This window comes from Arachis hypogaea, chromosome 4 (assembly GCF_003086295.3).
Source record: "Arachis hypogaea cultivar Tifrunner chromosome 4, arahy.Tifrunner.gnm2.J5K5, whole genome shotgun sequence".
Classification (NCBI taxonomy): Eukaryota; Viridiplantae; Streptophyta; class Magnoliopsida; order Fabales; family Fabaceae; genus Arachis; species Arachis hypogaea.
In genome coordinates, this window is record NC_092039.1 from 77966358 (window position 1) to 77983456 (window position 17099).

At 37.2% G+C, this 17099-nt stretch overlaps 1 protein-coding gene across 3 annotated transcripts; it reads left to right on the forward strand.

The window, feature by feature from the left end:
• The first annotated feature begins 1416 nt into the window (after positions 1-1416).
• On the forward strand, positions 1417-4851 carry LOC112796862 (scarecrow-like protein 9). Of its 3 annotated transcripts, none has more exons than XR_003199431.3 (3): positions 1417-1604; positions 2011-4422; positions 4518-4851. XR_003199431.3 is itself a non-coding variant. In XM_072235659.1 (2 exons), exon 2 carries the CDS (start codon positions 2133-2135, stop codon positions 4356-4358), a length of 2226 nt encoding a protein of 741 aa, XP_072091760.1. In that variant the 5' UTR covers positions 1451-1604; positions 2028-2132; the 3' UTR covers positions 4359-4851. The 3 variants fall into 3 exon arrangements, 1 of the variants encoding a protein (XP_072091760.1); XR_003199432.3 differs by having other exon boundaries at positions 1456-1604; positions 2028-4422; XM_072235659.1 differs by having other exon boundaries at positions 1451-1604; positions 2028-4851.
• Positions 4852-17099: the final 12248 nt, after the last annotated feature.

Consider the following 17099-nt stretch of genomic DNA (forward strand, 5'->3'; position numbering starts at 1 on the left):
TATAATATAATTATTATTTTTAATCTATATACTATAAATTAAATTTTGTTAACTTTTTGTTATATTATATTTTAATTTATTTTGTATTTAATTTGAATCTTATAAAATTTCTGAATCCTGATGATAGGATTAGAAAAACGTCATTTTTCTTACCTTAAAAGTTTGCAGTTTGAAAATGAAGGGAAGGAAAAAGACCACAAAGTCCTTTTTCTCTTAAGTGGACTAAGAGCAATCTTGTTTTTTTTTTTTTTTTTGTCTTGATCTATTCAATGGCTAAAAAATTTTTGAGTTGTTATTTTTTGATCTAAATAATACAAAAAATTATTGAAAAAGTTAGAAGTTATCAATCCCTCGGATAAAATGCAGAAAAAGGCACACAACAACTTTTTTTCTTTTAAGGGGCGGAAAAACTTTTGAAGTTCAACATTTTATAGAATCAAGAACCTCAAGCCGAAAAAATTTGCTCAAATGGTATATTATTCTAAATATCTTTTTATGATTTTAATAAAGAAAATCTAATGAAGAGTATTTTAATCACATTACTTTCAAAATTATAAAGAATTACATATTACTATATTTTATTTTAATTTTTAGAATACTTTATACGAGTGCCATAACAAGATGGATAAAAAATATTCTTTCTGACAGCAAACAACATTAGACTCCACCCTTACTTTTGCAAAACACGTGTCTCCCTGCCATACAGTCTTAAAGCTTTCTAGTTTCTAGACCTCAACCCCACACGCACCCATGTTACATTTCAACCCGTTCTTATTTCTTTTCCACCGCTATAGCCAGTCAGTCATCAATCTCATCATGTCGCTAGGCAAAAAAACCAACGGCTCAGATTAACCCTTACATTTTTCTATGGACCCCAACATACTTTCTATCTCCTCCCTTTCCCCTCGAGTAACCTATAAGCCCGCTTCTTCGTTTCTCTACCACGGGTATCCAATTCCAAAAGACACAAGAGATTAATTCAGCTCAGATCTAAAATTGATTTAAAATGCAAAAGTGACAATAAGCATGATTTATATTTGAGATATATTAGTTTTTGAAAAATAATAATATTAATAAAATTTTTTATAAATTTATTTAAAAATATAAATTTTCAAAAATTTATTTATTATTTTATTCTTATTTAAAAATATGTTGATAATTAATGAATTATTATATATATAAAATAAGATTTAAATTTATTCTTAAATATCTTTTATTAAGTGAAGAGTGTTATATTTTTTATTAATTAAATAAATTTAATTTTTTATTTATTATATTTTATATCAATGACATATATTTTAAATTTAAATTTTAATATTAAGAATTTAAATTTAAAATGTAAATGTAAATTTCAAAATGTAAAGAGTGCTGCATCTCTAAGTTTTTTAAAAACGGATTATTACTTTATGAGAGATTGAGAGTTAAATAATTATTCGACCAACTCTATTTTGATTTAAGCTCACTTAGAAAGCTCTTTCGGCAAGTCACCAAAAAAAAAAAAAAAAAACAAGAAAGCTCTTTCGGCAATTGGCACCCTTTTCATTCTTTATCCAAAGCTTCCTGTGTTGGGAACTTGTGCTGTGGTGGGTCTGCCATGCTGAGAGGTAAGCCTCTGGTGATGTCTGTTTCAACGTTTTCTGTTTCTTGCACCCGTTGTTCTTCATTCTCATTACTATCACTACTTTCATATTTACTTTCATTTTCTTTCTATTTTTTAATTATTATTTTTAAATGTTATGCTAATTTCATTTTCTTCCACTTATAGAGCTCTGCGTTTGAAATACGGCAGCTTTTGGTGTCTAATGTAGAAAAGTAGCGGCTACTTTCTACATGTTTCTCTTATTTGTCATCTTTTGATTTTTTTTTACTTATTTATTTGTAAATCCTGTTTTCATCTTTTGATTATTTTTTTCCTTTTTCTTTTTAATTCCACATGATGATACCTATTAAGTTTGACTTTATTTTCTTAATATTTATTTTTTGTTTATATGGTTGTGTTTTGATTTGAAGGATTCTGTTTTTCTTAGAGGGAGAGAGCGAGTGGTTCAAATAGAAGAGGAAAAAGTTGTTATTGAAGATTGGTTAGGAGTAAAAAATTTGAATTTTTATGTCAAGAAAAGATAGCATAGTATATGATAATGGATCCACATCTTCATGGATTTGGTGGTTCCACAAAGGAATTCCGGTTGGAGAATCAGTCTTTGCCAATTGTGCAGAATCAGAGGTTTGAAAATGGTTTATTTGATCAAAGTAGGGAATTCGGTTACCTTCAGTCCAATCTACTGCCACCAGCTAATAATACACATTCATCCTCAATTTTGACAAATGATGAGCCTTCTCCGGAGGATTGCGATTTTTCTGATGCAATTTTAGGATACATCAATCAAATCCTAATGGAAGAAGACATGGAAGACAAGACATGTATGCTTCAAGATTCTTTGGATCTTCAGGTTGCCGAGAAATCCTTATATGAGGTGATAGGTGAAAAGTATCCATCTCAGCCATTAGGGATTAATCCAAATGATGGGGAAGGAGTTAATGACTTGTTTGAAAACTATGGTAGTGATCTTGTTAATGACGGCGATCTTAGAAGCATTGTTATGAGTAGTTCGTTTCTTCGGAACTCAGAGGAAGTACATCGCCAAAACTTTCAAGGGAATAGCATTTCACAGTCATCTCATAGTTCTTCGAATAGCGTAATAAGCAGCTTGGAAGGTCCTGTTGAATCTCCAAATAGCATTCTTCAGGTGCCAGATATGAGCAGTGAGAGTCAATCTATTTTGCAATTTCAGAAGGGTGTCGAGGAGGCTAGTAAATTTCTTCCAAGTGGAAACGGTCTCTTTTCCAATTTTAGTGCAGCTAAGTTGTCGTCACCGTTAGAGCCTAAATTGGGGACCAATGCATTGTCTGTTAAGGTAGAGAAGGATGATGGCGAGTCTTTTCTAGCAGGATCCAAGGGAAGAAAGCATTCTGACAGGGAAGAGGGAGACGACGAAGAAAATAGAAGCAGCAAGCAAGCTGCAGTTTATTCGGAACCTACATTGCGGTCAGATATGATTGATATATTCCTGCTTCACAGCGCAGGGGATGGTAAGCAACATTATATGGCACGTCGTGATGCTTTACAGAATAAGAACACGGACAAGATGTTGCCGAGAAATGGTAAGTCAAAAGCATCGAAAACTGGGAAGGGGCGTGGTAAGAAACAAAATGGGAGAAAAGAAGTGGTTGATTTGAGAACCCTTCTGGTTCTTTGTGCACAAGCTGTTGCAGCCGATGACTCCAAAAGTGCCCATGAGTTTCTTAAGCAGATCAAGCAGCACTCGAGTCCTTTTGGAGATGGAAGTCAGAGGTTAGCTCATATGTTTGCAGATGGCCTCGAGGCACGCTTGGCAGGCACTGGAAGCCAAATCTATAAAGGCTTAATTTGTAAAAGAACATCAGCAGCTGATGTTCTTAAAGCATACCATCTATACCTTGCTGCATGCCCGTTTAGAAAGATTTCAAATTTTATGTCAAACATTACAATTAGGACATCTTCTGCAGACTCAATGAGAGTTCATGTTATAGATTTTGGTATCCTTTATGGTTTCCAGTGGCCGACTTTTATTCAGAGGCTTTCGTGGAGATCTGGGGGACCACCGAAACTTCGGATCACAGGAATTGACTTCCCACAACCTGGTTTCAGGCCTGCGGAGAGAATTGTAGAAACGGGACGTCGCTTGGCAGCTTATGCTGAAACTTTCAATGTCCCATTTGAGTACAACGCCATAGCAAAAAAGTGGGAAACAATTCAACTGGAAGAACTGAAGATCGATAGAGATGAATATGTTGTTGTTACTTGTTTTTATCGAGGCAAAAACTTATTGGATGAATCTGTGGTAGTGGAAAGTCCAAGGAATAAGTTCCTCAATTTGATAAGGAAGATCAACCCAGATATCTTCATTCATGGCATTATTAATGGGGCCTTTAATGCCCCTTTTTTTGTTACTCGATTCAGGGAAGCACTGTTTCACTACTCTTCACTGTTTGACATGCTTGAAACTATTGTGCCTCGTGAAGACTGGGAGAGGATGCTGATTGAGAAGGAGATATTCGGGCGAGAAGCATTGAATGTTATAGCCTGTGAAGGCTGCGAGAGAGTTGAGCGGCCAGAGACATATAAGCAGTGGCAAGTCCGAATATTAAGGGCCGGGTTTACGCAACAACCTTTTGATCCTAAGTTAATAGGGATGGCAATGGATAAAGTAAGGTCTGGCTTCCACAAAGATTTCCTAATTGATGAAGATGGTCAGTGGTTGGTGCAAGGTTGGAAGGGGCGAATCATTTACGCACTCTCTTGTTGGAAACCTGCATGACTAAGATGGTACGACCACATCCGCTGAGGGTTTTGTGAATTGGTTTTACTCATGAGGATTTCAGGTAATGTAGCCACCTCATATTTTTCAGTTCATCTGGAAAAATATGGCTTGTGTGATTGTTATGCATTGTGAACTGAATCTGATGAAATTGAACAGGGCATGTGCAATTTGGCTCAAGCTGCGAGCTCGGTCCACCAAAACATGGACAGAGAATGGTTTAACCATTTGTGAGTTGTACCACATGCCTTTCAGCGTTAGATCATTTAGGAAGTTTATAGTTTGATACCTGACGTGGGTTTTCAGATTGATCTAGTGTTGTAGATTAGTTTGCCATGTAATAAGGTCAATCTTTTGAGTTTGATTGCTGTTTCCAATTGAGGTTAATACCCTCACACCTTTTGTAGGTAACTTAACTGAAGATGATATAGCTTGTGTACTTTTTTTCTGTGAACACAATCTAAAGTGACATATTATCTGGTTCTCATGGTAATTAAGGACTCAAGGAGTACTTCGAAGAAAAGAAAGATCTCTTTAGAATGGAGAAATTATCTAAATCAAAAGTTTAGCCTTTTATTCTTTTTATTTTAGTTTTTGGAGACAATGGCAGGAAGAAAATTTCAGGCATTACACTGATAAACCACACTGGGTTTTGGTTCACCTAAATCATGTAAGCTTAAAAAGCAAGTATACGTAAATTCTGGAATTTGAAGATTTGGTTACCTCGACAATACCCCAAACATAAACAATTCAAAACCCTTTACCAATATTACAATCTAGGGTTATCATGTTTGAAAAATAATTAATAAAGAAATATATAAATTGATTTTTAAAGAATTTCAGATTAAACACTTTATTTTTTAATAAATATTTATTTTATAGAAGGTTTGAGAATTATTTTTGTTAGAGAGATTGGTTTTACCGTTATTTTGAAAGGAGATTAATTTGTTCTATAGTGTTATTTTTATGATTTAACTGTCTTATAATAAAATTTATTATAGATTTATTTACTCATCATATATATTAAAAATTTGATTGAAAATGAGAATAATAAGTGTTTTTCGATCTGAAATTCTTTCGGGATTAATTTGAGTGTTTTCTAAAACGTAATTTGATTTACTTGTAGTTATTGGAAATGAGTCAATGACCAAAAGTGGTACGACATCTCTATACAATTTCTCATGAATTTATAGACGTGTGAAACATTAAGGATGTAGCAGATGAACTGCTCATTAAATAAACAACTCTATATAAGCCAAGAATTAGTCAACTGGTAAACCAGAGGTATCGGTGACTTTAACTGGATGTTACTACTATTAGGCACACGGATATTTCTTTTTCTTGTAAATTAGATGGTTTTGGATATGATTTTTATGTTTCATGTGTTACGTATTAATAAAACATAATTAATTATATAGAACTAACTAATAAATGATCAAAGCATCTGTTTCGTGATTCTCTCCTAACACTAGCGTATCTTCCCTCATGTTTTGAACGCAGTCAACAATAATTTAACAAACAAATTAAACTATAAATTAATAAAATTAATTATAATTAATTATGTTGTTCCATTCTTGGCTAATTATTAGTTGGTTTTATATACTTTTTCTTAAATAAAAGTGTTTGATATGATATCTAAAAGAGATTATCCAATTATTAAAATAGGTTAAGTAATTAATTTTAAATTTAGAATTATAAAAATTAAAAAATTTAAATATTTTAAAATTATTATAAAAAATAATTTAAATAAAAATTAGACACCTAATAAAAGACATCATAAAATTAGCCTTAAATAAATTCGTTCAGTGCCTAATGACTAGTTTCGCTTTCAACCCTGTTGACTTCTAAAAGTAGTCGAACTTATTCTTTATTTTGGAGTATTACAATGGTATACAACATTTAATAATGGTGCGATGCCGTGGTGGTCCTCGTTCCTGGGATGTGATTGTTTTACGAAGATTCCCAAGAGGGGTAGAAATAGAATTCATTCATCAAGCAATTGAAAGTATAGGCATGGGAACCTAAAAAACTTAGTGTTATATTAGTATATTTTCAGACAATCTTTTTTATTTTGATCATTTTTCAAAAAGAGTGTGCTTAAGAACTCTGGACACCTCTAATTGGGGACTTTAGCAAAGCTGAGTCACAATCTGAAAAGGTTCACCCAGTTATGTGTCTGTGGCATTTATGTATCCGGTGGTAATACTGGAAAACAAAATGCTTAGGGCCACGGCCAAGACTCAATAAGTAGCTGTGTTCAAGAATCAACATACTAAACTAGGAGAGTCAATAACACTATCTGAATTCTGAGTTCCTATGGATGCCAACCATTCTGAATTTCAAAGGAAAAAGTGAGATGCCAAAACTGTTCAGAAGCAAAAAGCTACAAGCCCCGCTCATCTAATAAGAATCTGAGCTTCACTTAAAACTCTGAGATATTATTGCTTCTTAATTTCTTTTCATCCTATTTTATTTATCTAGTTGCTTGAGGACAAGCAACAGTTTAAGTTTGGTGTTGTGATGAGCGGATATTTTATACGCTTTTTGGGGGTAATTTCATGTAGATTTTAGTATGTTTTAATTAATTTTTAGTAGAATATTATTAGTTTTTAGGCAAAAATCATATTTCTAGACTTTACTATGAGTTTGTGTGTTTTTTTGTGATTTCAGGTATTTTCTGGCTGAAATTGAGGGAGCTGAGCAAAAATCTGAGTTAGGCTGAAAAAGGACTGCTGATGTTGTTGGATCCTGACCTCCCTGCACTCGAAATGGATTTTCTGGAGCTACAGGAGTACAATTGGCGCGCTCTCAACGGCGTTGGAAAGTAGACATCCAGGGCTTTCCAGCAATATATAATAGTCCATACTTTGCGCGAAGATAGACGACGTAACTTGGCGTTGAACGCCAAGTACATGCTGGTGTCTGGAGTTAAACGCCAGAAAAACGTCATGATCCGGAGTTGAACATCCAAAACACGTTATAACTTGGAGTTCAACTCCAAGAAGGGCCTCAACTCGTGGATAACTCTAGTCCCAGCCCCAGCACACACCAAGTGGGCCCCAGAAGTGGATTTCTGCACCAATTATCTTAGTTTACTCATATTCTGTAAACCTAGGTTACTAGTTTACTATTTAAACTACTTTTAGAGATTTATCTTGTACCTCATGACATTTTCATATCTGAATTACATACTTTTTGACGGCATGAGTCTCTAAACTCCATTGTTGGGGGGTGAGGAGCTCTGCAGCGTCTCGATGATTTAATACAATTCCTTTGTTTTTCATTTAAACACGCTTGTTCTTATCTAAGATGTTTATTCGCGCTTAATTTTGGAGAAGGTGATGATCCGTGACACTCATCACCTTCCTCAATCTATGAACGTGTGCCTGACAACCACCTCCGTTCTACATCAGATTGAATGCATATCTCTTAGATTCCTTAATCAGAATCTTCGTGGTATAAGCCGGATTGATGGCGGCATTCATGAGGATCCAGAAAGTCTAAACCTTGGCTGTGACGAGCTTCAAACTCCTGAAGGCTGGGCGTTAGTGACAGACGCAAAAGAATCAATGGATTCTATTCCAACCTGATTGAGAACCGACAGATGATTAGCCGTGCTGTGACAGAGCATAGGAACGTTTTCACTGAGAGGATGGGAAGTAGCCATTGACAACGGTGACACCCTACATAGAGCTTGCCATGGAAGGGACTTTGCGTGTGGAGAAGGATTTCAAGGAAGAGTTGAAGTCAGAAGACAAAGCATCTCCAAAACTCCAACATATTTCTCATTACTGCAGAACAAGTAACGCTATTATTCTCCTTTAATTTTCCAATCTAATAATTCCAACTGATAATTTTAATTAATATCCTGACTAAGAATAATAAAATAAACATAGATTGCTTCAAACCAATAATCTCCGTGGGATCGACCCTTACTCACGTAAGGTATTACTTGGACGACCCAGTGCACTTGCTGGTTAGTTGTGCGAATCACAAATTCGTGCACCAAACACCTATAATCCTTCATGGAGGAATCATCCAAATTTCTCATGGAAGGATCAACAGAAGCCTCAACAAGGCTTCAATAACAATAATGGTGGGAGAAATAGGTTTGGCAATAGCAAGCATTTTCCATCATCTTCTCAGCAACAGACAGTGAATTCTGAGCAGAGCCGCTCTGGCTTAGCAAATATAGTCTCTGATCTATCTAAGGCCACTCTCAGTTTCATGACTGAAACAATGTCCTCCATCAAGAATTTTGGAGGCACAAGTGGGTCAGCTGTAAAAGAGTTACTGAAACTCCTCCGAATACTCTCCCAAGCAATACAGAAGAGAATCCAAAGAGAGAGTGCAAGGCCATCAATATAACCAAAATGGCCGAACCTATAGAGGAGGAAGAGGCAGTGATCTCTAGTGAGGAAGACCTCACTGGACGTCCACTGACCACTAAGAAGTTCCCTAGTGGGGAACCAAAGGAATATAAGGTTCATACAGAGACCATAGAGATTCTACTGAACTTACTATTACCATTCATGAACACTGATGAGTATTCTTCCTCCGAAGAAGATGAAGATATTGTTGTAGATCAAGTTGCTTGGTATCTAGGAGCAATCATGAAGCTGAATGCCAAGTTATTTGGTAATGAGACTTGGGAGGATGAACCTCCATTGCTCATCAATGAACTGAATGACTTGGTTCAGCTGAAAATACCTCAGAAGAAATCGGATCCCGGAAGGTTCTTAATACCTTGTACTATAGGCACCATGACCTTTGAGAAGGCTTTGTGTGACTTGGGGTTAGGTATAAACCTCATGCCACTCTCTGTAATGGAAAAATTAGGAATCTTTGAGGTATAAGCTGCAAGAATCTCACTAGAGATGGCAGACAAATCAATGAAACAAGCTTATGGAGTTGTAGAGGATGTCTTAGTGAAAGTTGAAGACCTCTACATCCTTGCTGACTTTATAATCCTAGACACCAGGAAGGATGAGGATGAATCCATCATCCTTGAAAGACCCTTCCTAGCCATAGCAAGAGCTGTGATTGATGTGGACAGAGGAGAGCTAGTCCTTCAATTAAATGAGGACTACCTTGTGTTTAAGGCTCAAGGATTTTCTTGTGTAAACATGGAGAAGAAGCATGAAAAGATTCATCCAATTCTTTCCTTACAGAGTCAAACAGAGCCCCCACACTCAAACTCTAAGTTTGGTGTTGGGAGGCCACAATCATGCTCTGAGCATATGTGAAGCTCTGAAAGAGCTTCTTGTCAAGCTATTGACATTAAAGAAGCGCTTATTGGGAGGCAACCCAATCTTATTTATCTATGTTAATTACTTTTTCATTTTATTTTCCAGAGTTAGTCTATGTTTTCTTTAGGTTGATGATCATGTGGAGTCACAAAAACAGCTGTAGAATTAAAGCGGAGTCAAAAATAGCACACTCTGGAGGACAGGCTTACTGGCATTTAAACGCCAGTAAGGATAGCAAAATGGGCGTTTAACGCCCAGGCTGGTAGCATACTGGGTGTTAAATGCCAAAAATGGCACATAAACTGGCGTTTAACGCCAGAAAAGGGTGTATGGTGTTTGACTGGCGTTAAACACTAGTAAGGGTAGCAGAATGGGCATTTAACGCCCAGTCTGGCAGCATTTTGGGCACTAAACACCAGAATTGGTAGTCAGACTGGCGTTTAATGCCAGAAAGGAGCATCAGCCTAGCGTTTAACACCAGAAATGGCACACAGAGGGCGTTTAAACACCAGAAAGGTGCAGGAATGAGAAATCCTTGACACCTCAGGATCTGTGGACCCCATAGGATCCCCACCTACCCCAACTCACTCTCTCCCCTTCACACCTTTTCATAACACTCTTTCCCAAACACCATTCACCTATCACATCCTACCCCCTTCCCCATAATCTCTCCATCACTCACATCCATCCACTATTTCCCAAAATTCCATCATAAAATCCCACCTACCTCACTATTCAAATTCAAAACACTTCCCTCCCAAACCCACCCATTCTCACACGGATTCCCTCTCTCTCTTACCCTATAAATACCCCTCCTCACTCCTTCATTTTCACACATCATAACCACCTAAAACCCCCCTTGGCCGAACCACTCACCCCCTCTATCTCTTCCATTTCTTCTTCTTCTCTTCCTTTCTTTCTTCTTTTTCTCAAGAACGAGCAAACCTCTTAAGTTTGGTATGGGAAAAAGCTTTGCTTTTTGTTTTTCCATAACCATTAATGGCACCTAAGGCAGGAGAAACCTCTAGAAAGAGGAAAGGGAAGGCAGTTGCCTCCACCTCCGAGTCATGGGAGATGGAGAGATTCATCTCAAAAGTCCATCAAGACCACTTCTATGAAGTTGTGGCCAAGAAAAAGGTAATCCCCGAAGTCCCCTTCATGCTCAAAAAGAGTGAATATCCGGAGATCCGATGTGAGGTTTGGAGAAGAGGTTGGGAAGCTCTCACCAACCCCATCCAACAAGTCGGAATCTTAATGTTTCAAGAGTTCTATGCTAATGCATGGATCACTAAGAACCATTATCAAAGTATGAACCCGAACCCAAAGAATTGGCTCACAATGGTTTGGGGGAAATACTTGGATTTCAGTTCGGAAACTGTGAGGTTGGCATTCAACTTGCCAATAATAAGAGAAGATTCTCATCCTTTTACTAGAAGAGTCAACTTTGATCAAAGGTTGGACCAAGTCCTCATGGACATCTGTGTGGAAGGAGCCCAATGGAAGAGAGATTCTAAAGGTAAGCCGGTTCAATTGAGAAGGCCTGACCTCAAACCCGTGGCTAGAGGATGGTTAGAGTTCATCCAATGCTCTATCATTTCTACTAGCAACCGGTCTGAAGTAACTGTGGATCGGGCTATCATTATCCATAGTATTATGATTGGAGAGGAAGTGGAAGTTCATGAGATCATACCTCTAGAACTGTACAAGGTGGCTGACAAGCCCTCCACTTTGGCCAGGTTAGCCTTCCCTCATCTCATCTATCACCTATGCAATTCAGCTGGAATTGTCATAGAGGTAGACATCCTCATTGAAGCAGACAAGTCCATAACTAAAAAGAGGATGGAGCAAACAAGAGAGCCCACTCATGGACCTCAACAAGAGCATGAGGAAGCCCCTCATCAAGAAATCTCTGAGATGCCTCAAGGGATGCATTTCCCTCCACACAACTATTGGGAGCAACTCAACACTTATTTAGGAGAATTGAGTTCTAACATGGAGCAACTGAGGATGGAGCACCAAGAGCACTCCATTATCCTCCATAAAATTAGAGAGGACCAAAGAGCCATGAGGGAGGAGCAACAAAGGCAAGGAAGAGATATTAAGGAGCTTAAGCACTCTATAGGATCTTTGACGTTGGAATTTTTTCTAGTAAAGAATTTATAAAAATATTTGTGTTGTAGATATAGCTTCTAAACTAACAGAAATCCCTTCGTACAAATGTTTTGGTTGTCACAAGCAACAAACCCCTAAATAAATTGATAATCGAAGTATTTAAACCTCGGGTCGTCTTCTCAAGGAATTGCAGGGAGGTATGTTCTTATTATTGGTTATGAGTTTGTAAATTGGGGGTTTTAAGAATGAGGAATGAATATAGCAAATAATTTAAATGGCAATTAAAATAAATAAATACTATAAAGAAAATCTTTTGGCAAGGTATGAGAAATTAGAAGTCCAGACTTAGTTACTCTTATCAATAATAATGAAAGTTGAATCTTAATTCCACTTAGTTAACCTTTGCTAAAGCAAAGGAAAGTCAAGGGACTAATTAGTTAGACCTTCAAATCCTATTTATTTCTTAAGAAAAGGTTGGGATTATTGAAGTTCAGTTCAATTAGCAAGATAACAGTTATCAATTATGTTGAGCTAAGATAACTCCTGAGTTACTGATTTCTTAACCAAGACCAAAAAGGGAAAAGTAAATTAATTCTACTGGAATAAAAATATCTCAGATTGGGAATAATCAATAGCATAAACAAAAGAAAGCAATATTAAACTGAAATACCTCAAATATCATTAAATAGGGAAATCATCATGAATGTGGCATAAGCCAAATAGGCAACATAACTAATATAAGCATTCAAGTATCTGAAAATAAGAAATAAATGTAAAGTAAAAGAACATTGAACTTGGGATCGAGAGTCACTCCTAAAACTAAGAGAAGTCCTAAATCCTAATTTCTAAAAACTCTACCTAAATCCTAAGAGAGAGGAGAGAACCTCTCTCTCTAAAACTACATCTAAACTAAAAATTATGAATTATGAGAGCATAATTATGAATGGATGCATTCCCCCACTTTATAGCCTCTAATTTGTGTGTTCTGGGCCAAAAACTGGGTCAGAGACAGCCCAGAAGTCACTTCCAGTGCTTTCTGGTCAGTACAGGCCGCGGCCAAGTGACGCGGAGGCGTCGCCCACGCGGCCGCGCGGATTGAAGTTTGCAATTGCGACGCATCCGCGTGGATCACGCGTTTGCGTCATCTAGCGTCAGGGCAACTATGGCGTATTATATATCAAATCGAAGCCCCGGACGTTAGCTTTCCAACGCAACTGAACCCGCGTCGTTTGGACCTTTGTAGCTAAAGTTATAGCCGTTTGAGTGCGAAGAGGTCAGGCTGGACAGCTTAACAACTTCTTCAACTTCTTGTATTCCTTCCACTTTTGCATGCTTCCTTTCCATCCTCCAAGCCATTTCTACCCTATAATATCTGAAAACACTTAACACACATATCAAGGCATCTAATGGTAATAGAGAGGATTAATAATAAGCAAATATAAGATCAAAGAAGCATGTTTTCAATCATAGCATAAAATCAGGAAGGAAAATGTAAAACATGCGAATTGTATGAATAAGTGAGTAAAGAGTTGATAAAAACCACTCAATTGAGCATAAGATAAACCATAAAATAGTGGTTTATCAACCTCCCCACACTTAAACAATAGCATGTCCTCATGCTATGCTCAAGAGAAACTATAAAGAGATGAAGAGGAATGATAGAATGTATGAGATGCAACCTATGAATGTAACTAAATGCAAAATTTTTCTACCTACTTGGTTAAAAATAAATAAGTTCTCCAAGACAAACATAAATCAGATTTCACTAATTCAAATCATACAGTGAAAATAAGTAAGCTTGTAAGAAGATAGCTCATGAAAGCAGGGAACATAGAATCAAGTATTGAACCCTCACTGGTAGTGTATATGCGCTCAAATCTCTCAAGTGTCTAGGGTCAATCTCTCTACTCTTCTCTAATCATGCTTTCTAAACTTTTGTTCCTCATCTAATCAATCAACAAATATTTAGCATATCAATGCAAGCATCATGAGGTCTTTTAGGGTTGTAATAGGGCTGAGGTAAAGGTAAGGATATATGTATAGTCAAGTGAGCTTTATAAAGTGAATCATTGATTAGTCTAAAATCTCACCTAACATACACATACTTTATATAAATTAAAATGCTTTACCTAGCTACCCAAATTTTTTTTCCACTTTTGTATTACATGCTCATGTATCAAACTTATTTTTGAATTTTGTCCCATGTGCATTGATTCTTTTTATTTTGCATTTGGGGTATATATATTTTTTTCTTTTTATATCCCTTTGAAATTTTATTTTTTTTATTTTTTTATATGCACATGGTAATTTAATTACTTTGATTTCACATGAGTATGCTTCCCAAAAATTTTTATTTTGAAATATCTGTACTCTTTTCAACTTTCTACCTTGTTTCTATCATCCATGTTCCCATAAAGTTTCCCCACACTTAAACAATTACACAATTTCTATCTTAAGCTAACCAAGGATTCAACTTGAGATTTTTATTTTGTTTTTCTGCTTAAGGCTAGTAATGCGGTTTATAGAACAAGAGGGGATTAAAAGCTCAAGGGGCTAACAAAGGTGATGTAAAAGGTAGGCTTATTTGGGATAAGTGAGCTAAAATCAAACAATGGCCTCAATCATATGCAAGCATGTAAATATACTAAATAATGGACATATAAAATGGAACAAAGCAAAGATTACAATTATAGAGAAGAAAACACACAAGAATAAAAATTTATGGTTAAATAATGTAACCATGTAAATAAGCTTAAAATCTCACAAGTTGTGAGTTCTTTGGCTTAAAAATCATGTTCCAAATACATCTTCAAACAAATTTAACACAAAAAATTTTTAATTTAAATTAGTAAAATATTATAAAATAAAGTCTTGAAAAGAAATTTATTACTTCAACCAAGTGGTAAAATATGCACAAAATCAAATAAATATGCAAATGCAACAAATAGCTACAAAGAAAATTTAAACATTGGTGTTGAGACAAGAAAGTACTAACCCATGGAGATCGGTATCGACCTCCCCACACTTAAAGATTGCACCGTCCTCGGTGCATGCTAAGATGTGCAGGTGGACGGGTTGCTTCAACTGATGCTTTTCTTCAAGGATTGTGCAGATGGACTTATTTGTCTCCCCTTTTAGAAGTTTCTCCCTTTTTCCGTCTTCGGTGGCCAGCCTGGAAGAAGAGAAAAAGAAGAATAGTAATACCCAGAAGTAAAGATAAGAAAATAAATGAAATGTGGGTGGGCTAATGCCAAATAACGAGGGTCTCAATTACATGGTAGCTACAACATGCATGTGAGAAAATAGTGGAGACACATGGCATATCAATAATGTAAAAATTTTCAAAAATAAGGGAAGAGAGTGTGGGTAAGGAGAGATAATATAAATTCAAGTCAATGCAAAAGTGATACAGGTATAAAAGATTGGCATTGATATAAATAATATTACCTAACCAGAATAAAACAAGTCACTAAGCATTCAAAATAATTCAAGAGAAGATGCAACAATTAAATAAGAAAATTCAACACCAAAGGAAAAATAATGAATTTAGAAAAGAAGGAAGAATATACACTAAATTAAAATGCAATGAACAGAATATGCAAATAAATAAAATGAAAGATAAGAAGAATGAGAAGGTAAAAAAGTGAGTAAGAAAGGAGGGAGGGAAAAATTAGGATTGGGGAAAAAAAGATAAGATATTTGGCAAATTAGGATAAGCTGTGCGGCGCAAGCGATGCGATCGCGTGGGGCACACGGTCGCGCGACTTGCGCTGATACTGATTGACGCAGTCGCGTCGGTCATGCGGTCGCGTGACACAATTCATGCTGCTAGCGCGAGGGCAGCCTCGCGCTCGCACAATTCTCTGCTCAAAATTTTACTTTACCAAATTTTGGGTGACGCGATCGCGTGGTCGACGCGATCGCGTGAGTGGCCAATATGGGGATATGACGCGGACGCGTGGGGCACACGTTCGCGTGGTAAGGTCTGTGTGTCTAGCGCCAGTCCAGCACCACTCCAGCTCATCTTTCGGCTATGCACCCTTTTGACGTCGATTTTCAGGTCACGCGGCCGCGTGGGTGACGCGGCCGCGCGGGAGGCCAAAGTTCCACATGACGCGGTTGCGTGGGGTCAAATTATGCTAATGGCGCGCCTCCAGCCACGCTCTTACGTGACTCTCTGTTCAATTCTTTTCTTTCCAACGCACTAGTGACGCGGACGCGTCAGCGACGCTGCCGCGTCGGGTGCGTGTTTTCCCTTTTTTTTTCATGCAAGTATGCAATTATGCAGTATGCAATGCGAAATGCAATGAATGTCATGCAAAAATTGCAGGTTCAATAAAAATTAAAAAACAGACTAAAATTAAAACTAAAAAGAGAACGATCATACCATGGTGGGTTGTCTCCCACCTAGCACTTTTAGTTAAAGTCCTAAGTTGGACAATTGAGGAGCTTCCTGTTATGGCGGCTTGTGCTTGAACTCATCCAGAAATCTCCACCAATGTTTGGAGTTCCAGTAGCCTCCGGGGTCCCAAACTAGGCATGTGAAACTTCTGAGCAGCTTCAAACGGATTTTTAGGCTCCCGGGGTGATGAATATCAGAATATATTCCAGGATCCCAAACTTTGGTTCCAAATCCGCTTTCGTTTTGATCTATACTCTTCCATCCGGGCGGTTTGGAAATTGGATTCTCGCCAAGATGACCAAACATTTTCCGAGATCCATTTGATTGAACATGATACCAATCCGTGCACTTCGAGTTGAAGCGTGGAACCTTATTGAACCTTGTATACCAGCTCTAAGTGCGAGCCATTTCCCTTTTACTCTTAAAGCCGCAGAGAACTTAAGCTGGCCATCTGTTTCAAGTAAACCGTATTCAAGTAGAAAAATAAAGATAAGAGTCAAGGATTTTACCCACTTGAAGTCTGTGTTGGTTGGTAGTGGCCTTGGGATCAGGGTTTTTAGTGGTTCTGCAAGCTCTACTCCCTTGTGGTCTTCAGTGAATTCCTCCACTTCCTTGCAAACCTTTTCCATTCTAGCCATGTCTTGGTCAAAGTCTTCCATATCTTCCTCATCACTTGAGTCATAAACAGGAGGTTGAGAAAAGTCGACCTTTGCATCATCTTCATATTCACTTGGGGAAGATTCTTTTGTCTCAGAGAATTCACTTGCGGGTGCAAGTTCATCACTAGGAGGACTCAACTGGTGACTATCATCATCAAGGAAACATGCGTCTTGAGTTACTCCGTCCAGTTCTTCATAAGATATCTGCATTGGAGGTTGTGCAACATCCTCTTTAGCGTCAGTTGTAACATCCTTGATGGGGTCTTCCATTACTTTGTATTCCTTAGGAGGTTCGGCATCTCCTAAATCTTTAACCAAC

Excerpts from the sequence above, each read along its gene's own strand:
- LOC112796862 (XM_072235659.1), top strand. The coding sequence starts at position 2,133 with ATGATAATGGATCCACATCTTCATGGATTTGGTGGTTCCACAAAGGAA.